The sequence below is a fragment of the Erythrolamprus reginae genome, chromosome Z, assembly GCF_031021105.1.
Source record: "Erythrolamprus reginae isolate rEryReg1 chromosome Z, rEryReg1.hap1, whole genome shotgun sequence".
NCBI lineage: Eukaryota > Metazoa > Chordata > Lepidosauria > Squamata > Dipsadidae > Erythrolamprus > Erythrolamprus reginae.
This window is the reverse complement of record NC_091963.1, coordinates 136,222,083-136,245,598: the sequence shown is the minus strand read 5'-3', so window position 1 is coordinate 136,245,598 and position 23,516 is coordinate 136,222,083. Positions and strand designations below refer to the sequence as shown.

Here is a 23,516-nt window from a genome sequence, read left to right as displayed (position 1 = left end):
AGGATGATTTTCTTCTGGGTTTTATTATTAAAATGTGATGCACATTTGATTTCTTCCTGGCTAATCTGCTCTTCCCTCCCCCCCCCCCCACGTCTCCAAGAAGATTTTAAATCATGTAAAATTAACTTCCTCCAAAATTCTTGGGCTCTTCTCATAGAATTGGTTCTGGAACCAAAGATTTTTTAATTATGAGATATCCCAAATGGCATTTATTTCGTAAATTCAAATATACACAGACCGTAATTGCCAATATGCAATGCAATGAGGACAACATCCGTGGGGATGTGATACTTTCACGAGATATTCATCACCCCATGGTTTTCTCACATTTTTCTTATTTATTGGAGAAAATATGATAATTTATTCATAGACTAGACTTACTTTTCTAAGATGTGTTCCTTTCCAGTCTGCCACTTCATTACAACATCCTGAAGACTGAAGCCAATTCCGAATTAACACTGTCAGATTTAAGAACTAACTAGCTGCTATGGTTATGTAATACAGTGGTACCTCTGCTTATGAAATGAATTTGTTCTGTGACCAGGTTCTTAAGTAGAAAAGTTTGTAAGAAACAATTTTCCCCATAGGAATCAATGTAAAAGCAAAGAATGCGTGCGATTGAGTAAACCACAGGGAGGGTGGAGGCCCTGTTTCCTCCCAGGAGATTCCTAGAGAGGCCCCATGGAGGTTTCTCCCCACCTTTTCTGGCCCTGTTTCCTCCCAGGACATTCCTAGAGAGGCACCACAGAGGCTTCTCCCTGCCTTTTCTGGTTACAGTTTCGCAAGCTCGGATTTATAAGTGAAAAATGGTTCTTGAGAAGAGGCAAAAGAAAATCTTGAACACTCAGTTCTTATCTAGAAAAGTTCGTAAGTAGAGGCGTTTGTAGGAGTTTGTACTGGGAATGAATAAGCAAGGTGTTTGGGCTGATATCACTTTAAATGCCTGTAATAAGAAGATGCCCTGTTGGGGCATATCCAGTATAGGGTTGCTACCCAGTACAGGCCACACTGTATAATGGTAGCGAAAATGGACCAGTGTGTGCAGCTCCATATCTCCGGCATGCTTGCGTGCACGTCCCAGTAAAGATTTTGCTTCTGCGCGTGCACTGTAAGCAAAATCTAACAAGGAGATGAGGGTGCGTGTGAAATTTCGGCAATTTTTTGATTCTGCGCATGCGCAGAAGCAAAAACAGCACCAAAATCTCATGCATGCACATGTCCTCATGCAAGATTTTGTTTCCTGTGCATGCACAGAAACAAAATCTTGCTGGGATGCGTGGCTGGTGACACAAAGCTGCACACACATCACACCAGTAGCGGCGGTAAGTAGGATCCCCCGCCTGGGCATTTCTTTCCGTGTGTGCTTCTGTGCTGTAATTGCTGATTATTGTTTGAGGTCTGACTAAAGTACATGTATGTCTCGGGGTGGTTCTGGTTTGGTTTATGGCTGGTTTGCTCTGGGATGCGCTGCGCAGGGAAGTCCCTTTTGGGCACCCATGCTTTGCATGGGCACGCACGCACGCACAGTAATAAAACAAAGCTGCTCATGCGCAGAAGCCAAAAACAAGGTGGTGGGACCTACAGCGCTGCCGAGGCAATGCGCTTGGAGGCATGGCAAGCCTGGGTCACTGCTAGTTCCAACAACCCAGGCTGCCAAGTTACTACCAGTTCTAGAGACCTGGTCCAAACTGGGGGTAACCCATCTCTGGTATGTATATATACAGTGATACCTTGTCTTACGAACTTAATTGGTTCCAGGACAAAAAAATCTTAAACACCAGGTTTGTATCTCGAAAAGTTCGTTAGAAGAGGCGTTCGGAAGATGAGGTACCACTGTACTTTTATACAGTGATGGGCTACCAGAATTTTTACTTCCACCCTGTGGGTGTGACTTATGCCTTTCGTTTCAACATCTTTCAGTGCAAATTAGGTGCTCTGGGGTGGAGCTCCAAATTTTGCTACCGGAACTGCGTTCCTGACCGTTCCCGTAGGAGCCCATCACTGCTTTTATATATAAAACACTATTTAAATAAAAACCTCTGTTTATTGTATTTGCTCCTGGGTTTTCTCACCTGATCACACTGTGCGTACTCCAACCAAAATAATCTTCTGCTTTCCATTAGGGAAAGCGTAAAGGGTCTCATGTAATTCATGATAAATCTGAGCTTTTGGGTATGGGACAGAATCAGAAAGTTCAGCACCACGGAGCATGCACAGAGTGCATTTCCTTTACCTCTGAGAAACGATATTATCACACATTCACGGTTAGGATCCAAAACTTAGGAATCCAAAACTAGGATCCAAGTTAGTTTTAAGATTAAGCACTTCTTTTTTCAGAAACTGAGCATGGGCACGAAGCCTCCATCGGATACTGAGAGCACCAAAAGAATAAAGGGGAAAGCACTCCCCTGCTTTTTGCTAGGGGATACTGTATTTCCCCCGCTGCTTTGTCTCCTCTTTATAATGTAAAGTGCATAGTCGTGTAGCTAACCTAGCAATCAGCATATCATCCAGAGCAGAATCAAGATCCAAGCTAAGAAGGGGTTGTTGATTTGTCCGCTAGACCTACAGAGGCAAGAACCATCCTCCCCTCTCCGCCCTGTTCTCGGTGTTCTGGTGGAGCTGGTGGGAAGATCTGTGCAAAACATCAGGTCACGGGGAATGGAGCGCGGATGGGCTGAATCAGCTGCCACACTGCCACCTGCAAAGCGCCAGTAGTGAGTATCCTTGAAGAAGTACATGTGACCTGCAAGAGAATGAATGAATGAATATTTATGAATGAATGAATGTTCCTTTTGTCCCTGAATTTGGAGGAGCACATCTGGAATGGACCACTCAACTTCCTGATATCATGGGATATTTTTTAAAAAAATTCTCTGCCTTAAAAATAAAACATACATTGATGATGATGATGATGATGATGATGATGATGATTATTATTATTAATTAAATTTGTATGCCGCCCCTCTCTGTAGACTCGGGGCAGCTCACAACAATAGTGGCAAAACAATGTAATAAAAATCTAATAATTTAAACTAAAAACCCATAACTTAAAAACATGCACATAACATATATATAAACAATATAGACCTGGGGAAGTTATTTCAGTTCCCCCATGCCTGACGGCAGAGGTGGGTTTTAAGGAGTTTACGAAAGGCAAGGAGGGTGGGGGTAGTTCTAATCTCAGGGGGGAGCTGGTTCCAGAGGCTCGGGGCCGCCACAGAGAAGGCTCTTCCCCTGGGGCCCGCCAGACGACATTGTTTAGTCGACGGGCCCCGGAGAAGGCCAACTCTGTGGGACCTAATCGGTCGCTGGGATTTGTGTGGCAGAAGGTGGTCCCGGAGATATTCTGGTCCAATGCCATGAAGGGCTTTATAGGTCAAAACCAACATTTTGAATTGTGAGCGGAAATTGATCGGCAATCAATGCAGACTGCAGAGTGTTGGTGTGACATGGACATACTTTGGAAAGCCCATGATTGCTCTCGCAGCTACATTCTGCATGATCTGAAGTTTCCGAACCATGATACCATGCACATAATCATTACCTAACTATATGTCAAAGAAATCAATACAAATAGTATTTGACTTATGACCACAATCAGCCTGAAATTGCTGTTCCTAAGCAAGAAATTTATTAAGTGAATTTTGCCCCATTTTACCATCTTTCTTGCCATTAAGTGAATAAGTGCAGTTAATAGTAACAGGGTGTTTAAGTGAATCTGGCTTCCCCATTGACCTTGGTTGTCAGAACGTCACAACAGGTAATCACATGACCCCCAAATACTGCAACCGTCATACATATATGTATGCCAAACGCCTGAATTTTGATCACGTGACCATGAGGATGTGGCAATGGTTGTAAATGTGAAAGACAGTCACATGCAGTGATGGGCTCCTACGGGAACGGTTAGGAACGCAGTTCCGGTAGCAAAATTTGGAGCTGCACTCCAGAGCACCCAATTTGCACTGAAAGACGTTGAAACAAAAGGCATAAGCCACGGCCACAGCGTGGTAGTAAAAAATTTGGTAGCCCATCACTGGTCACAAGTCACTTTTTTTCAGTACTGTTGCAACATCAAATGATTATTAAACAAAAGGTTGTAAGCTGGAGACTTCCTCTACATGGTAACAATTTCTGTATAGTTCAGAGCTCTGATACGTGGGAACTGCACAGCACATTTCTGCAATTATTATTATTATGGGGGAACTAAAACACCTCCCCCTTGCCCATGTTGTTTGTTGATTGATTGACTGTGTGCCTGTTTTTTATATATACTGTTTTTATGAGATTACTAATTTTAAATTGTAATTAGATTGGTGGGCATTGGATTTGGTATTATGTACTGTGCTGTTTTTTATTATTGTTGTGAGCCGCCCCGAGTTTGCGGAGAGGGGGCGGCATATAAATCCAATAAATCTAATCTAATCTAATCTAATCTATTATTTATTAGATTTGTATGCCGCCCCTCTCCGTAGACTCGGGGCGGCTCACAACAATAACAAAGACAATGTAAGAACAAATCTAATAATTTAAAAAACACTAAAACCCCCATTATTAAAAGCAAGCATACACACAAACATACCATGTGTGTAATTGCAACTAATAATTAATGGGGCAAAAAACCTAAAGTCTGGAATAGGCTTGTTGGAGACTTCCTACAGCTATGATGGTGATCCCTTTTTGGGCTTGTGTGCCCACACACTCCAATGCTCATGCACACAATCCCTGTGCATGCACATGACCCCACACATGCACACAACACCCCTGACAACCCCACACATGCACACAACACCCCTGCTGCCCACCGCTCATGCGCACTGGCCTCACTGAAGCCTGAGGACGGCAAAAAACAGCCAAAGGGACCAACCGGAAGTTTGGAAAAACAGACTTCCAGTTTGCCCATTGGATTATTTTTCACACTCTGGAGGCTTCAGGGAAGCTTCCTGAAGCCCCTGGAGGGCGAAAACAGCCTTCCCCAAGGCTGAAAATCAGCTGGCCAGCACGCACATGCACACTGGAGCTGACATAGGGCAACACCTCGTGTGTCCTCTGATACAGCTCCATGTGCCTCTTGTGACACACATTCCATAGGTTCGGCATCACAGCCCGAGAGGATAGTAGCCTTAGCATGGTGGTTTTCATCCTCAGTAACTTTAAGTTACTAGCTGGGGAATTCTGGGACTTGAAGCCCACGCATCTTGCAAGTTGCTGCAATTGAGAAGGTAGAACATACCATCATTCCAATGGGTGACGTCATCCAGGTCAGAAGGCACTCCTTTCCAGAGAGTGACAGATTTGGGATACCCTGCCTCCACGTGTCCCAGTTGATCATCGTAGCGCCAATACTGATCCTTCTCAAAGATATACGTCTTACCATTGTGGGGCCAAACAAACACAGCCCCAACTACGGTGCCAGGAGGGAGCCCCAGTTCGGATGTGGGGCGGGGATAACCGTGATTGACTCGCGTGTCAGAAAAAACCCAGTAGTAGGCCCCTGCAAATAGAAGGGAAACAAGAAATTAATTCTGTTCATTCAATTCCATAAATAACCTCTACTGGAGCCACATGCATTTTATTCAGCTTTTCCCTTCAAACAGATATTTTTAACATCTAATACCCAGCTTCCAAATATCTATCTATCCATCATATCTATCTGTCTGTCCGTCCGTCCGTCCGTACCTATCTATCTATCTATCTATCTATCTATCTATCTATCTATCTATCTATCTATCTATCTCTATCATCTATCTACCTCCTCTCCTCCCTCCCTCCCTCCACCCACCCACCCTTAGTTCTGGATTAATTATGGTTAGATTGTATGTGTGAGTGAATGATTGCATCGTTAGTCTAAAGGTTCTTATAGTTGTTAGAATTGGTTGACTAGTTTAAGTGGGGTTTTTTGCTTAATGTTTGACTTTTTTATTGTGCTCCTTTATTGTTGTAAGGTGCCCTGAGTCCCAATGGGATTTGCCAGCTTATAAGTAAGATAGATAGATAGATAGATAGATAGATAGATAGATAGATGGATGGATGGATGGATGGATGGATGGATGATAGATGATAGATGATAGATAGATAGATAGATAGATAGATAGATAGATAGATAGATAGATAGATAGATAAAAAGGACACCACAATAAAGAAATTACTCAGAACTAACTCCACATGTCAATCTTGGTTTGTTGACAGTGAATGACATATATTTCTGGATTCTGACTTGCAGATTAATCGGAAGACCTCAGTGTTTAAGATTTTCCTTTAAAAACTATCTTAAACTGGTTTATTTTAGCCTCTTTTTGCATTAATATACACTCTCCTTCCAAATAAATCTGCCACCTTCCATTGCCACCTTGACACACTTACCAATAAAGAACACAATCTTGCTGTCGTTGGCACGTTCATACGCAGCATCAATTGTCTTAAAATCTGGGGGAAGTCCGTTCCAGAAACGGAGGGTCTGGGCTGGCTCCAAAGAAACCAGATTCTGGGATGGCTGTATCCTCCAAAAATATCTCGCTGCAAAAAATTATATGGTCACATTCATGAAAATCAAAGTTGATGGAGGGGGGGGGGAAGCGGCTGACCGCTCCCTTTTAAAACTTCTAAAATCTCAAAAATAATAATTAAAAAATACCATATTTTAAAAGCAAACAAACATACAAACAAACATACCATGCATAAATTGTATATGCCTGGGGGAGATGTCTCAGTTCCCCCATGCCTGATGACAAAGGTGGGTTTTAAGGAGCTTACAAAAGGCAAGGAGAGTAGGGGCAGTTCTAATCTCTGGGGGGAGCTGGTTCCAGAGAGTCGGGGCCGCCACAGAGAAGGCTCTTCCCCTGGGCCCCGCCAACCGACATTGTTTAGTTGACAGGACCCGGAGAAGGCCCACTCTGTGGGACCTAATTGGTCGCTGGGATTCGTGCGGCAGAAGGCGGTCCCAGAGATTTGTACTGCCCCCCCTCCTCACCTTCCATAAGAGTCTGAAGACTCACCTATACTGCCAGGCTTGGGGCCACTAAATATTATCCCCCTGGCCAACGAGTGTCATATATGTATGTATGTATGTATGTATGTATGTATGTATGTATGTATGTATGTATGTATGTATGTATGTTGTTGAATGGGAATGAGTGGTTTTTAATATTACTAGGGTTTTTAAAGTAATTATTTAAATTAATTGGATTTCAGATACAGTAATACCTCATGATACGAACTTAATTGGTGCAAGGAGGAGGTTCGTAAGACGAAAGGTTCGTAAGACGAAACATTGTTTCCCATAGGAAACAATGTAAAGTCAATTAATCCGTGCAACCAAAACCCCCCCCGCAAAAAAACGGCTTTCGGCGACTGCTGGGAAGCCGTGCGGCTGTTTTAAAAGGTAACAGCCGGCCTGGGGGGCTTCCCAGCACCCCCCCGAACTCGGGTTCGGGGTTCGGGGGGGTGCTGGCAAGCCCCCCAGGCCGGCTGCGACCTTTTAAAACACCCGTGCCGCTTCGCAGCTGTCTCCGAACGCTAAAGCCAAACTTCCGCGTTCGGCTTCGGGAGAGAGCTGCGAAACGGCGCGGGTGTTTTAAAAGGTCGCAGCCGGCCTGGGGGGCTTCCCAGCAACCTCCCGAATCAAACCCGGGGTTCAGCAAAATTTTGCCTCTTCTTACGAACTTTGTTCGAGTTACGAACCGGCGTTTGGGAGGCTTCTGGGAAGCCCCGCCGCCCGGCTGTCACCTTTTAAAACAGCCACATGGCTTCCCAGCAGTCTCCGAACGCCGGTTCGTAACTCGAAAAAAGTTCTTAAGAAGAGGCAAAATTTTTCTGAACCCCGGGTTCGTATCACGAGTTGTTCGTAAGACGAGGGGTTCGTATCTTGAGGTACCACTGTATTTATATTGTACAGTGATCCCTCGATTTTCACGGTCTCGATTTTCGCGAAACGCTATACCACGGTTTTTCAAAAAATATTAATTAAAAAATACTCCACTTTTTTTTGCTATACCACGGTTTTTCCCACCCGATGACGTCATACGTCATCACCAAGAGTCACTTCTCTGTCTCTTTCTCTTTCTTTCTTGTCATTCTCTTCCTCCCTCTCTCATCTCTTTCTTTCTTTCCTTCTCTCTATTTCTCTATCTCTCCCCCTCTTGCTCTTGAGCGGCGAGCGAGCGGCCGGGCGAAGGGCAGGCGAAGGGCGGGTGAGCAGCGAGCGAGCGGTGGGTGGCCGGGCGAAGGGCGGGCGAGTGGCGAGCGAGCTGACATTCTTCATCAGTGGGGGCAGAATTGCACAAGCGTTTTGTTGAGGGAAATTGCCTCAGTTTTAAACGCGAGGCTGCAAAAGAGGGAAGCCTCCACCGCGCCGTTCCTAAACCGCGCACGTACGGAGGCGTAGTTCTTTTTTGACAGCCGAAGCCGCCAGGGAAGGGTCTGCAGAAAACGTGCGGCCCGGCGTCGCCCTTGCATTCCTGGCTCCATCAATAAACACGCCGCCTCCGCAATTTCGAAAGGAGGGAGCCTCCCGCCCCGCCACCCCCCGCCGTTGGCTTCAGCTCCGTGAAAAGTTCAGGCTTCGGACACTCGCCGCCGGCTTTGACCGAACGGGGAGGAAGAGAAGGGAAGGAAGAAGGAGGGACGGTTTCCAGTTCGCCTCAGCTCTGGCTCGGGAAAATCAGCCGGGGGCGTTGGGTGAAATAAAAGTGAGCGAGCGGCCAGGTGAACGGCGGGTGGGCGGGTGCCTACGGGGAACGTGGTGGATCGGGCGGGCGGGCGGTAGCGGCCAGGGCGCCGGAGGCGCTGGGGGGGCCGGCGGCAGCCAAAAATGGTGTTTTTACTTCTGCGCCGCTACATCGCGGAAAATCGATTTTCGTGGGAGGTCTTGGAACGTAACCCCCGCGAAAATCGAGGGATCACTGTATTTTGTTTTTTAATATGCTGGAAGTCACGCCCAGTCCTCGGAGAGGGGCGACATATAAATCCAATAAATAAATAATAAATAAATACAATGGCAAACGGCAGGCTCCATTATAGACATGTATTGAGAACTACATGTAGAGGGGAAAGGAACTCCTTCAGTTTTGGAAGTCTGTAGAGCTTCTCAGTCATCCAAGTCATGGTTGTCCCAAAGGTGCCTTTGAGGAGGCAACTGGACTTTCTTGTTTTTTCTTTTGAAGACATTTTGCTTTTCATCCAAGAAGCGTCTTCAGCTCTGACTGGATAGTGGTAGGGAATGGAAGGATTCGGGACCATCTCTTGCCTCACCTATCCCAGCGACCAGTCAGGGCCCACAGAGTTGGCCTTCTCCAGGTCCCATCAGCCAAACAATGCTGGGGAAGGGCCTTCTCTATGGTTGCCCTCGCCCTCTGGAATCAACTCCCCCCTGGAGATCCGCATGGTTCCTACTCTCCTGGCCTTTCGAAAGAACTTGAAAACACATTTGTGCCAACAGGCCTTGGGCTGTTGAACTGGTCATTTTATTCCAGCCCCTACCATTGACTGAATAATTGGTATGATAGATTGATGTATGAGATGTGGTGGTTGAGTAAACCGTTTTTAATTTTTTCATTAGATTGGGTTGTTTTAGATTAATTCTGATTTCTGTGTTAAATATGTATTTTATGCTGTAAATTGCCCTGAGTCTCAGAAGAAGGACGGCCTAGCAAATGAATGAATGAATGAATGAATGAATGAATGAATGAATGAATGAATGAATGAATGAATGAATGTTCCATGCAGACAGCTGGTCATTTGCATCCTTTTAGAGGGTCTTCAAAGCACTTGGAGGTTTATATAATAAATATAAACTAAGATAAACCTTCAAGTGGTTCAATGCCCTCTAAAAGGAAACCAATGACCAGTTTGTCTGCAAGGAATATAAAACCTTCCCTCCCCCCATCCCTATCCAGTCAGAGTTGAAGAAACTTCTTGGGTGGGAAGTGAAACGTCTTCAAAGAAAAAAACACGAAAGTCCAGTTTTTTCTGAGAAAGCACATCTGGTTCACCCACTCGTCATTTCCATGTTGATTCCAAAGGAAGGGATAAAGATATGTGTTTCCATATTACAGTTTTATTCATCTGTCTCCCTGCTTCCCCAGCCCATCGAACCAAAGCATTAGTTTTTCCATACATTTGGCCTGGGCAGGCATCAGCCAGAGCAAAGCCTCAACTAGAGGAAGAAATTAAATCTGCCTCTTCTTTTTTCAGAAGCAAAGATAAAATGTTTGTGTGTATGTTTGGTTTTAAATAAGGGTTTTAAAATTATTTTAAATATTAGATTTGTCATATGCTGTTTTATTATTGTTGTTAGCCGCCCCGAGTCTATGGAGTGGGGTGGCATACAAATCTAATAATTAAATAAGTAAGTAAGTAAGTAAGTAAGTAAGTAAGTAAGTAAGTAAGTAAGTAAGTAAGTAAGTAAGTAAGTAAGTAAGTAAGTAAGTAAGTAAATATAATAATAATAATAATAATAATAATAATAATAATAATAATAATCCCAAAAATACGGTACGTCAAGGACTATGGTATTTATACATGTCCGTGTTTGACTTACCTTTAAAGAAGAAAACTTCGCCACGAATATTAGCAATAGCATCAAACCCAGCTTTACAACGTTCAAATGCTGGCAAGGAAGGCCTAGAAAGGATAGAGAATTAGTAAGACGATCCATTAATTCCCTGGGGTGAAGTTGAGACCAGCAGGAGAAATATATGGACAGCGATTTGAAAACCAAACTTGGCTTTCCTCATTAGCGTTGGATGGTTCTAAACTGATCCCAATAAAGAAGACAACAAAGCTATTCTGTTCCCCTTGTTAATGGGTTTCTTTATGGTAGGAGTGGGGGGGGAATAGGAGAAACAGGGGGAAGATGTGGGGCAGATACCAATGGAAACCAACAATGCTGCTTTCCATGCTCAATTCCATGCAGGAGGCGTTGGGGGTGCACAATAAAAGCCTTGTCTGGAATTCCACCCTGCCTCGCTTCCTCCTCTGCATCCCATAATAGATATGCATATCAATCTTCATCTCCTTGGATTTTTGCATGAGGTCACTACAGTTACCCCTTCCTGTTCTTGATTTTTAGTTTTAGCATTTTTTCGTTTTGTCTGTACCTCCAGACAAATCTCAATTGCAGCAGTGGGGGAAAAAAATCAACAGTCTTGTTCACAGCCGCAACCCCACCCCAACACACACACACCCACAAGCAGCCAAGGGGCACTTGTGGCCTTTTGCCCTGCTGACCTAAGATAGGAGCAGGGATGGGTTCCTACCGATGCGGTCCATTGCGGATGCTCCAGTAGTGGCCCGCTGATGACATCATTGTGGCGTGACACTCCAGCGCTGTGCTGGTTTGTGCGCACCGCCATATTTGTTTTGGTATTTTTCGGCGATGCACGGAAGTTAAGGTGACCAATCCTCCTCCTTTAGGGAGGACAGTCCTTCTTTTGTAGGTTCTGTCCTTCCTCGAAAAGTGTCCTCTTACCTGTCCTCCTTTTCGATATTTTAAAACTAATCTGTTAATCTCTGTACTCAGAAATGCCATGCTGAACTATTATGCATCATGTGACGGTACAGTTCAGAAAGATGCAATTATGAAACGCATGTTCAGGGCACCGGAGAACTTTACGTGTCTTGTACTTTCGCCACCATTGCCTCTATATTATACTTTGTGTTTACTTCTAACGGAAATACAAACTTATTTCTTTCTCAGTGAATATTATACTCAGGTAAGTACAATTCACATTTTATTAATTCATTAACTCAATTTTATACAACCCTGTTTTCAACACAAGTGTAAAATAATTTAAATATAGATTTGGTAAAGTTTTGTTATTAAAGTTTCAGTTTTAATTATTAATTTTATTTATTCACAAGGACATAAATGTTTCATTTATTTACATTGTACTTCTTTCTTAAATATTTTCATCCTCCTTTTCATTGTAAAAAAAATTGGTCACCTTAACGGAAGTAAAATGATTCATGGGGCCGAGCGCGAAATGTCATTTTGCGCACCGGTAGCGAAAGTTAAAAGGAACCCACCCCTGGATAAAAGGTCATTCTTAGGGTTTGTGAAAGTAGCAAATAGAATCTCCAAGGACAGAGGAATGGAAAATTAATTTAAAAACAAAACACCAGCACATAAGTTTTATCTTTGGGCAGCTGTTTAAAATTTCTAGAAAACCAGCTGCTAAATGCTTTTAGATTTGTGACAACTTGCCATGGCCAACCCACCACTGCCAATTCACCAGGGCCACATGGATAGCCCCAACTTGCCACGGGACAATTCACTTTGTGAAAACTTGGTGCAGGCTAATGCAATCTTTTTAAATGTTCTTATTTTAAAAAATTAAAAAAATATTTTAATTTTTGCCATTCGCCTTTCAATGTGTCCCCGCTTTCTTTAACGAATCAATTTCACCATTTCTTAGATATTAAATGACTTTTGTTTCGTGGTGAGTTGACCATGGTGAGTTGTCTTTGACTCAAATGCCTTAACTACTCATACTGTCTAGTCGGGTTGCTCCTCTCCTATTGGCTGTGGCTCAAGATATCAAAGATTAGATCCTTCAATTTCTACCTATCAAAAGGACACACTGCTGTCGATTAAGGGGTTTTCTTTCCTTTTCTTTTCCTGGGTACCTGGCCATTCCACGTTTTTAGGTTGCCATTTTAATTGGCATTAGCATGGTCCTAGGTGGCAACCAATCCATCGCTAACTTACTGTATTTCTGCATCCTTGATCAATAAGGGCAGTCCTCAACTTACGACCACAATTGGGACTAGAATTTCTGTTAATTAAGGAAGGCAATTCTTAAGGGAGTGGCACCTGATTTTACACGCTTCTTTGTCACAGTTGTTAAGAGAAAAATCATTCCAGCTTTTTAGTGAATCATGCATTCATTTAGCAAATCTTGCTTCCCCCATTAACTTTGCTGGGAAGATTGCAAATGGCAATCACAAGACCCCAGGATACTGCAACAGTTGTAAACTGGTTGACCAGCATCCAAATAATCGTGAGGATGCTGCAATGGTTTATAAGTAGAAGTAGAAGGACCAATTGTAAGTCCAATGCTGTTGCAACTTTGAACGGTCGCTAAATGGTTGTAAGTCGAGGATCACCTGCATTTAACTGTGCTCTGATTTGGCTCAGTGGCTGTCCTTCTCGTTGCCTGACATTTATAAGAGCCAATGAGGAAAGGAAGAATTAGTAGGACCAACCAATCAGAAAAGAGGCTCACTTTTCTCTCGGCTTGTCTGGTGGCAGTTCTGGGATCGGAGGCGCTGTGGGAACTGGGGGCGCTGGGATGTCTTGATCTGGATTTGAACTATGATGCCGCCTACCTACAAACAGGAGAGAAATAATGAGGTGGCTACAGATCAAATGGACATACAGGCACTGCAGTATGAGATACTTCCTGACCTGAGAAAAAGAGAAGGGATGTGTATATCAATAGATGTGCACATCTACCTCCAACTCAATAAAGAATTGTCTTTTTTGTAAGCTTGTTGTGTGCAACATCCATGACCCTTAATTGTCATAGCCACTGCAGAGCATGAGAGGAAAGCAGTAGAGAAACGGTGACTGGTGCAAGTCAAATGCTCCAGAAGGAAGAGAAACATCAGTCAAGGCAGACAGAAAGAGGGTGACATTAAAGAATTGTGTTTTTCATAAGACCAAGGCCTCTCACCGTAGATGCGTTGAATTCCCATGTAGTCATCGACAGAAAGTTGGAAGAGGTGGGGCAAACCCACAGGACCTTGGTAATATGGCATCATGATGGATTCCTTAACAGAAGAGTGAGCCAGTCCCACGGCATGGCCAAACTCATGCACTGCTACAGCAAACAGATCTGTGCCATGGCCTGAAATCAAGAGAAAAGGGAGATTTCAGTCAGGATTTTGAGGTTCTTTGGATAATATTTTTAGAAAATACTACAGTCCAGTCCAGAGGCGGGTTCCTATTTGTTGTGGTTATCTCTGGCCCAGCTCCTGCCCCAAGAAATGTGGAGGTGAATGTGGGGGGAGACATCCACATGCCACAGGCCTGTTTTGCTCCCAGTAGAATCTGCCGACGAAGTCTCCTCTGACCAAGGAGGCGTGAGTGACAGGGAAGAGGGGAGTATGGCAGACAGCCCAGGAGGAGATCAATCATCTGTATCATCCCTGGATTCTGAACAAGAATTAATGACACATCCACGCATGCGTAGAGTTATGCATAGGAGACAACAACTGAAGGATTATTACAAGAGAAAATGAGGCCACCTGTGGTTGGGTGGGGCTGCTGTAATTAGTGCTACAGATAAAAGTGCAGCCTGGTGTTTTAGCCTCATGGCAGTTTATCTGATTCATTGTTTCATCAGGATCGTGGTTTTTGCTCTTCAGGATTGTGTGTGTGGACTCTCTGGACTTTAGAATTGGACTCAATTTCCCAGTTATTGGGTGAGCAATTGGACTGCATTTAACCTGTGCCTTGTGTGTACCAGAAAATCCCTTTGACATTTAAAAAGGGAGCTGTTTCTGTTTTTCTGTTTATAAAAACTTTTGGGTTTTCCTTTTATCGTGTGGTGTGTGTCTTCCTGGACTAATTGCCCTGTAATTACAGGCGGTTGAGACATGCTGGCAGAACACTATTGATGCGGTCTGGTGTGCAACTCAGGTAGCAGCCTGCCAATTGCGCAATTTGCTTGCGACAGCTCCGGTGTTGTTTTTGCTGGTCTGTGCGTGGTGCTGTCTTTCCCCCCCCTAATTCTAAGTGTCCCTCTGCGCATGCACGGAAGCAAAATTGTGTGAGGGGACGCGTGTGCGAAACGCCATGATGCGCATGCAGCACACCGATAGGAAGGTAAGAGGAATTCGGAAGATACCTTGTCGAAGATTCTGCGGGTCGTAAATCCAGGTCTCTTCGTTATCAAAATGGGTATCACCCGAAATGGGATGTTCTCCGGGGAAGAAGGCATGGGCCAGGGTGCCTCCGGGCCCATCAAAGGGGTAGGTGTCGTCGTGATAAGAGGCTGCAAAATCCACCACAATGTCTGCTTGCGGTGAAGACACTTCTTTGAAAGTCAAGGCTGAAGAATTACTCCAAGCTCGAAAAGCATAGAAAATGAGATTCCGGATATGATCGCGGGTGAGTTGTGAGGAAGTAGGGAAGGAACGGATGCTGGAATGGGAAACAAAGAAGAGAAGGAAAGAATAAGGTAACGCCAGATGAGTTTTGCTGGATGAGGTTATACCAGAGTCCTGTGTGGTTCAGGATCGGAGTTTTGCAAGATGGTCAACAAAAGACTTACTGGAAGCCCACAAACAGGATGTGAAGGCAACATCCTCTTATAGGACATTTTGTTACCCAGCTTGCGGTATTATTCAGTGTCGTGATGATAAACAAAGAATAATGAGAAGCAATTGCTGATGGAGTTGTGGCAAAAGTTGTGGAGCCCTACATGGCTTAGGACCAGATTATTTGTGGGACCATCTTCCACCAAATGACCAATTAGATCCCACAGAGTTGGCCTCCTCCGGGTCCCCTCAGGCAAACAATGCTGGCTGGCGGGACCATGGGGGAGGGCCTTCTCTGTGGTGGCTCTGGCATTCTGGAACCAGCTTCCTCTGGAGATTCGCACTGTCCCCACTCTCCTGGCCTTCCAAAAGCCCCCCAAAACACTGCTTTGCTGGCAGACTTGGGAGAGCTATTGAGCACCAACATCTTGCTCCAGCCTAACTGTTGAATGATTGATGGATGAATGTTTTATCATGGGGTTTTAACTTTTGTAGCTTTTTTATTGTATCCTATTGTATTTTTAATTGCTATTCGCTGCCCTGAATCCACGAGCAGATTGGCAGCATATACATGTAATTAATTAATCAATTAGTTAGTTAATTAAAATGAATAAAGGTTCTGGAACAAAAAAGACACAAGAAATGGATGAAATAGAAGCGATAATTTATAGTAGTTCTTCTCCAAATGGATATAACAGCTGTGACAGAATAAAGGTAGTTCTCAACATATAGCCATTCATTTAGTGCAGTGACTTTCAACCTTTTTTGAGCCGCAGCACATTTTTTACATTTACGAAACCCTGGGGCACATTGAGTGGGGCGGGGTGGGGGGGGGCGCTAAAAAAAGTTTGGACAAAAAAATTCTCTCTCTCTTCCTCCCTTTTGCATTATTTCTCTCTCCCTCCCTCTTTCTCTCCCTCTTTCTTTCTCTTCCTTCCTTCCTCTCTTTTTTGCTCTCTCTCTCCCTCCCTACCTCCCTCTCTGTCTTTCTCTCTCTCTCCTTCCCTCCCTCTGTTTCTCTCTCTCTCTTGCTTGCTTTCTCTCTTGCTCTCTCTCTTGCTTTCTTTTTCTTGTTCTCTTTCTCTCTCTCTCTTTCTTTCTTTCTCTCTCTCTTGTTCTCTTTCTCTCTTTCTTTCTTTCTCTCTCTCTCTTGCTTTCTTTCTCTCTCTCTTCCTTTCTTTCTCTCTCTGAGCTTCGCGGCACACCTGACCATGTCTCGCGGCACACTAGTGTGCCACGGCACACTGGTTGAAAAACACTGATTTAGTGGTTGTTTGAAGTTAAAATAGCACAGAAAAAAAATGACCTATGACCTTTTCACATTTACGACCCTTTCAGCATTCCTGTGGTCACGTGATCAGAATTCAGACTCTTGGCATTTGGTGTATACTTTTGATGATTGCAATGTGGTCAATTTTTGGGACCTTCTAACAAGCAAAGTCAATGGAGTAGCCAGATTCACTTAACAGCTGCGTTACTACAGTGGCGCAGTTGTTAGAGTGCAGTATTGCAGGCTATTTCTCTAACTGCCAGCTGCCAGCAGTTTGGCAGATCGAATCTCACCACGCTCAAGGTTGACTCAGCCTTCCATTCTTCCGACGTGGATAAAATGAGGACCCAGATTGTCGGGGGCAATATGCTGACACTGTAAACCTCTTACAGAGGGCTGTAAAACCGTATATAAGCCTAAGTGCTATTGCTATTGCTATTAATTTAATATTGGCTGTGATTCACTTAACAACGATGGCAATAAGGTTCGTAAAATGGAGCAAAATTCACTTGCCTTGATAGCCATGGAAATTTTGGGCTCAACTGTGGTCATAAGTCGAGGCCTACTGCAGATGTGGGCTGCTGGCAGGATGGTGTGGAACACCGTTCCACCAGCGAAAATGGAGTTGCGCATGCATCTCCATTGCCACCCACCATGCATGCGCTGTGCCAAGTCAAATCTCGCCGCCCCAGCCAGCAGCGACAGCACCTGCCGCTAGGTGGGGCCAGAGAGCGCAACACTTGTTTGGCGGGTGTGAGCACCTCTGCTGCTGCTGTCATTAAGGCCGTTTGGAGAGGAGACTCAAGCCGCCCGGCATGTTTCCTGGCTCAGCAGTGGCTCAGGTAGGGGATGCGCCTGCTGCCCCACCGCAGCAAGAGTGGGACCTGGCTGGCTCGAGCAGGTAGAGCACCGGGTGCATCTCATAGCTGAGCCAGCGCAAGAAGCAGCTAGGAGAAGTGGCCCCCAGCAGAAAAAATGCTCCACAGCGGGTTTGGATAGGGGGTGTGGCGGGTGGCGGCCACCTCTCTGAGTTGTTTCTTGAGTTGGCTCAGCTAGGAGACGCGCCCGGTGCTCTGCCTGCTCGAGTCCCATGGCTGCCGGCAAAGGAGCTCCATTTAGTCCCAGGGAACAGCTGACAGAAGGAAGAAATCTGGGACTTAACAGGGTGCCTTTGCCTTTGCTGGAAGCCATGAGGCTGTGGTCCTGTGCGGTGGCAGCAGTGGTGGTGGTCCAGCCCACCCAGGAGCTGCCAGCGGAAAGAAATCCTTTCCTTCCTGGAGGATTTATTCTCGTTGGTAGCTCCTGGGCAGAATGGCTTTGGCCAGGAAATTGCGTGTGTGCGCCCCCTTCTGGTCCCTCCCCCCTGAGCATTCCGGTAGGGCCGTGAATGGCTGTCCTTCACTGCCTACCTGACACTCCATCAGTTGCCCAGTGGGTAAGTTATACAATTAGAAGTAGATAACAAAAGTGAGCAGGGAACAAATTAACTAGACAGCATATAGATAGTCTTTGATTTATGTCTAGCCGCTAGGTGACTATTCGCAGTTATGGTGGACTCCTCAAAAGATATTTACCACTGTTTCAGAGTTCCAAGGGCTTCCATTTCCCACAGTCACATGACTGCATTTTGAGTGCTTGGCAGCCATTTGCAGCATCCTGTAGTCATGTGAGCACTATTTACAACATTTTTGCAAAAAAAAATGGCTACATGGCATTGGACCAGAGTACCTCCGGAACTGCCTGCTACTGCACGAATCCCAGCGACCAATAAGGTCCCACAGAGTTGGCCTTCGATTAAACAATGTCATCTGGCGGGCCTCAGGGGAAGAGCCTTTTCTGTGGCGGCCCCGGCCCTCTGGAATCAATTCCCCCCAGAGATTAGAACTGCTCCTACCCTCCTTGTCTTCCCTAAACTACTTAAGACCCACCTATATCACCAGGCATGGGGGATTTGAGACATCTTTCCCCCAGGCTCATTATAATTTATGTTTGGTATGTATGTGCTGTTTGGTTTTTTAATTATGATAGGGTTTTTAGTTATTTTTAATATTAGATTTGTGCCATTATAATATTGTTTTTATCGTTGTTGTGAGCCGCCCCAAGTCTTCGGAGAGGGGCAGCATACAAATCTAATAAATTGAAATTGAATTGAATTTCAGTTCTGGTTTTCGGCTATAGCAAATATTGAATTTATTTTAAAAAAAACACGTTGATTTAATGACCATGAATTAATAACCTCCACGAAACAGGTCATAAAATCATAAAATCATGATTGACCTGCTTTAAGTCTGTCAACTACTTATGACTATAATTTAGGGCAGGCTCTATTTCGGTCGTACCTGCGTACTGAAAGTAACACTTCTTCAATTTAGAGGAGATGTTGAATTATGACTCCTGTGACAAATGGAGGTCGGAGATTTTTGAAACAAATTGCAGGAAGACAAAAACCACAGCAAAGAAGATGTGGTTAGCTTTACTCGGCGTTTTCAGGCCTACTCCGTCAAAAGAGATGGGACCGTTAGACTTACTGCCATGTCAAGTCGGTCTTTTGCCATGAACTGTCGCTGAGAGCATAGCGTCTCTTTCTACGTCGCCGTCGCATCAACTCCGAGGTGCCAATGAAATCGGGGAGAGAGCAACGGGGCCTATTCATCATTTTCAAAGTCTCATGATCTGCAAAAAGAGAGAGAGGAACGATGGAACCAAAGCTGTATTTTCCATGTTTTTTAATTCAAGGTCCCTTTCTCTGCTCTGACCTGCAAACAGGAATTACAATTGGTCCTTAACTTAACAACCAAAATGGATCCACAAATTTTTGTTGCTAAGCAAAATAGTTGTTGAGTGAACTTTGCCCCATTTTACAACTTTAAGGTTTTTTTTGTTAACAACACAGTTGTTAAATGAATCTGGTTTCTCCATTGACTTTGCTTGCCAAGAGGTTGCAAAAGGGAATCATATTATTATTATTATTATTATTATTATTATTATTATTATTATTATTATTATCATTTATTATTATTACTATTTTATTATTATTATTAATCATTATGATTATGATTATTTATTATTATTATTGTTGTTATTGTTGTTGTTGTTATTATTATTTATTTATTATTTATTCTAATTCTGATTCTGATTCTTTTTATTATTATTATTATTATTATTATTATTATTATTATTATTATTATTATTATTATTATTATTATTTAGATTTGTATCCCGCCCCTCTCCGAAAACTCAGGGCGGCTGACTAGTCATAAATACAAGCCAGCACCCAGATTTTGATCACATGACCATAGGGATTCTGCTAAAGTCATAAGCAGTATTGGGTTCCTACCTGAATGGGGGGGGGAGGTGTTCCAAAAGCGAAAATAGATACGTTTGCCACCAGAGGTGAGTTCTTATCGGTTCGGACTGGTTCTATGGAACTGGTAGTAACTTGGTGGCCTGGATCACTGGAACCATCAGCAACCCAGGCCTGCCACACCGCTGAGCCAGTTCTCTCAGCACCGCTATAGGCGGCACCATCTTGTTTTTTGCTTCTGCGCATGTGTGCAGCGCATCCTTGAGCAAACCGGCAGTGAAGAAATCCCTATTTGACAATGAAAGCAGAATCTAAAAGAGTTTAAGTTTTGTCTCTGTAAACTAAATTGGGATGGAATTCAATCCGATAGGAAATGCTGAGATTTTGTTTTTGTTAGAATGTGAGAACGTATTGCAACCTTGAGAGGCTGTGACCATTAGAAATGTAGCTAAACAATGCTTGGATGCTTGTCTCCTTTTGAAGATAATTCTTATTTCTTTAAACTCAGCAAAATTCATAGCATTAGTTTAAAATGTATCACTATAAAGGAATGTTTATGTAATTTGTTACCCACCTCGTCAGAATAGTTGATGAATAGTGTTGGGCGAACTGAACCTGCAAAGTTCGGGTTCGTATCGAACATTGCGCGGTTCGGTATACCGAACCCAAACCTGAATTTTTGCAAAAGTTCGGCAAAAGTTCAGGTTCTGGTTCGGGAGAGTGCCAGGAAGCGCCGCCGCCCAGCTGTCACCTTCCAAAACAGCCAGGGAGCTGTCGGCCAGTCGGGAGGTGAAAAAGTAGGTGGGGAATCCCACGAGGAGATTCCAGGGGCAGAGCTTGGACATCACTGAGATGTTCCTCCTGGCCAGCTGAAACGGGGACTCCAGGAGGGACGTCTCAGTGACGTCAAAGCTCCGCCCCTGGAATCCCCTCGTGGAATTCCCCACCTCCTTTTGAGCCTCCCAACTGGCTGACAGCTCCCTGGCTGTTCTGGGAAGCGCCACCGCCCAGCTGTCACTTTCAGAAACAGCCGTGGAATTTCTCAGTGGTCTCCCAAATACTAAACCTGGAATTTCGGCAAAAGTTTGGGTTCGGGTTTGGGAGAGTGCCGGGAAGCGCCCCGACTGTTCCGGAAGGTGACAGCTGGGCGGCGGCGCTTCCTGGCATTCTCCTGAACGCCGAACCCGGAAGTCCAGCAAAAGTTTGGGTTGGGGTGCTGAACCTGAACTTTTTAAACATTCGGGCGCTGAACCCGAACCTCATTGGGTTCGCCCAACACTAATGATGAAGGAATGGGAGGGGTGTTTTTTTGTAATTAGGACATATTAACTGTTCTGTCTGGGTGCCCCCAGACTTCAACACCAACTGGAAAAAACAGCCAGACACGCTGGTAAAAACAAAGGCACTTTATAGTTTGAAAAATAAACACAGAGAAAAACCTGTTCTTCCCAACAGGCAGGCTATGAGACTTCACAGCAGAGTCCTGACGGCCAGACAATACAGCAGACTTCTTGCTGGCACACCCACCACTGTAGAGAATAAAACCCACACCTTTTCCCCCCAAGGTTTCAGTATTCAAAGTCACAAACCAGAATTCCAAGACGCCAAAGATCACAGCCAGGTCCCAGGACTCCCAAAGATAATACTCCACAAGCCAGGAAGGGTGGGTCTGCCTTTTCAGCCTTTCCAGAGAGCACCACACCCAAACCCAGCTGTTGCCTCTTTAGTGCTGAAAGTACCTGGCTAATTGTCCCCTTCGTTGTGTTGCTCTTCTCTGCCGGAGATCGATGATTGCTTGTGCATTTTCATCTAAGGAATCCAGGCTGCTTGCTGGGGAGAGCTCCCCCTCGGGGGACTCTGGCTGTCCTCCCTCTCCCTCAGCCTGAGATTCCTCCTCCCCGTCTGCCTGAACCTCCTGTTCCTCATCCTCCCCCTCTGAGCAGGAAGCCGGCAGAGGATCAGCCGTTCCCTGAGGGGCCTCAGACGGAATCACAACATTAACCAGCATCTCCGCTTTTGCAGGGTGTCGCCTCGCGAGGGGCTCACCACGCTTTTGGCTAAAAACGTTTGAATACACAAAGAGAATAAAACTTTTCTATTGTCTTTGCCTGAACATCTCATCTGGATTCTTTTGTAAAAATTGAGCACACAACACCTTGAGTTATTTGTAAAAACAATATAAGGCAAGATACAAATCAATAAATAGTAAAAACCTGAGGACAACATGAAGACGTATCTTCCTTTGCTGGCCATTTAATAACCCTACATTCACGCTAGCATCCTTCGGTGGATGGAGACACCTACCTAGCTTCCCGGTTACCGGCACACCTGCAAATCTTTGCATCGTTCCCACTGCAGCGGATAACTCCTGCTCGCTTTGAAGATTTGCTGCTCTGGGATCTGGTTGGGGGAGGTAGCCATAGCGGATCAACCATTCCTGCGAGGGCACAATTCACAAGATGTGTCAGACAGCACAAAGGCACAAGCAGACAATATATATAGGATGTTAATGCTGGCAGATGGGTGTGTGATTCACAGTTTAACTAGATGGTGGCAAAGTGAATTGCAAATAGATGCACAAGAGATGAAGAATATAGTGGAGAATATAAGGAAAATTAAGAATGCAAGGGTTGGAGAAACAAGGAGAAATTTTTTTACATAAGTGGTATCATACACCTGCACAACTTGCGTATAGTTATCGTAATGTTAAGGCTGCCTGTTAGCATGGATTTATTTATTTTATTTATTAATTAGATTTGTATGCTGCCCCTCTCCGCAGACTCGGGGCGGCTAACAGCAGTAAAAAAGACAATATAACAAATCTAATATTAAAAGTAATTTTAAAACCCCCAATTTAAGAAACCAATCATACAAACAGACATACCATGCATAAATTTTATAAGCCTAGGGGGAAGGGAATATCTCAATTCCCCCATGCCTGACGACACAGGTGGGTTTTAAGGAGCTTACGAAAGGTAAGGAGGGTGGGGGCAACTCTGATATCTGGGGAAAGTTGGTTCCAGAGGGTCGGGGCCACCACAGAGAAGGCTCTTCCCCTGGGCCACGGATGCTAGGAGAGAGGGGTGTTCATGTTTTCGAAGTGTCTGGTAGTGCAGAAACTCTGGAAAGAGGCGCAAGAGGAAATTAATAGGATATAAAATGGGTGATAACAAAGGAGATGGTAGTATTAGTAATAAGGAGTGATATGGGTGGAATCAGAGAAATGAAAGAAGCAGCAATTGAAAATGCCCAAGCAGTAATTGTTTTAGGTTGGAAGGATGCAAGAAAATGGACAATACAAAACTGTTACCGGTACATGGCGGAACACATTCAGTTTGAAATTATGGATTCAAAGATGAATATGATTAATGAAAATAAAGTGAAAGAACTGATGGGAAGATGGGACAGGGAGGGTTAGAGGTTTCAAGGTTAGTAGAATTCGCGGCCAAGTAATAAAGAATAAACTGGAATCATTCTATAATTTCTATTGATTGATTGATCGATCGATTGATTTGTTTTGATTTGTATGCCACCCCTCTCCAGAGACTTGGAGCAGCTCACAACAACAAAACACAGTACAAATCCAATACTTTAAAAAACAGTTTAAAACCCTTAATATAAAAACAGTCATACATACCCAAATATGGTAATGTTCTTGGTTTAAAATAATACAAAAAA

The 23,516-nt window shown here is 44.3% G+C and overlaps 1 protein-coding gene across 1 annotated transcript in view; it reads right to left on the bottom strand.

Moving 5' to 3' along the window:
• LOC139154858 (matrix metalloproteinase-25-like) overlaps positions 1-23,516 on the bottom strand; it is a 36,202-nt gene continuing 12,686 nt past the window's right edge. The window contains exons 2-10 of the mRNA XM_070729887.1: positions 22,143-22,275; positions 19,063-19,207; positions 14,853-15,148; positions 13,677-13,850; positions 13,227-13,329; positions 10,541-10,623; positions 6,367-6,519; positions 5,237-5,497; positions 1-2,746 (exon numbers count right to left, since the gene is read on the bottom strand). Of these exons, the coding sequence (XP_070585988.1) occupies positions 2,499-2,746; positions 5,237-5,497; positions 6,367-6,519; positions 10,541-10,623; positions 13,227-13,329; positions 13,677-13,850; positions 14,853-15,148; positions 19,063-19,207; positions 22,143-22,275 (1,596 nt within the window). The 3' untranslated portion in view covers positions 1-2,498. The remainder of the gene's footprint in view (positions 2,747-5,236; positions 5,498-6,366; positions 6,520-10,540; positions 10,624-13,226; positions 13,330-13,676; positions 13,851-14,852; positions 15,149-19,062; positions 19,208-22,142; positions 22,276-23,516) is intronic.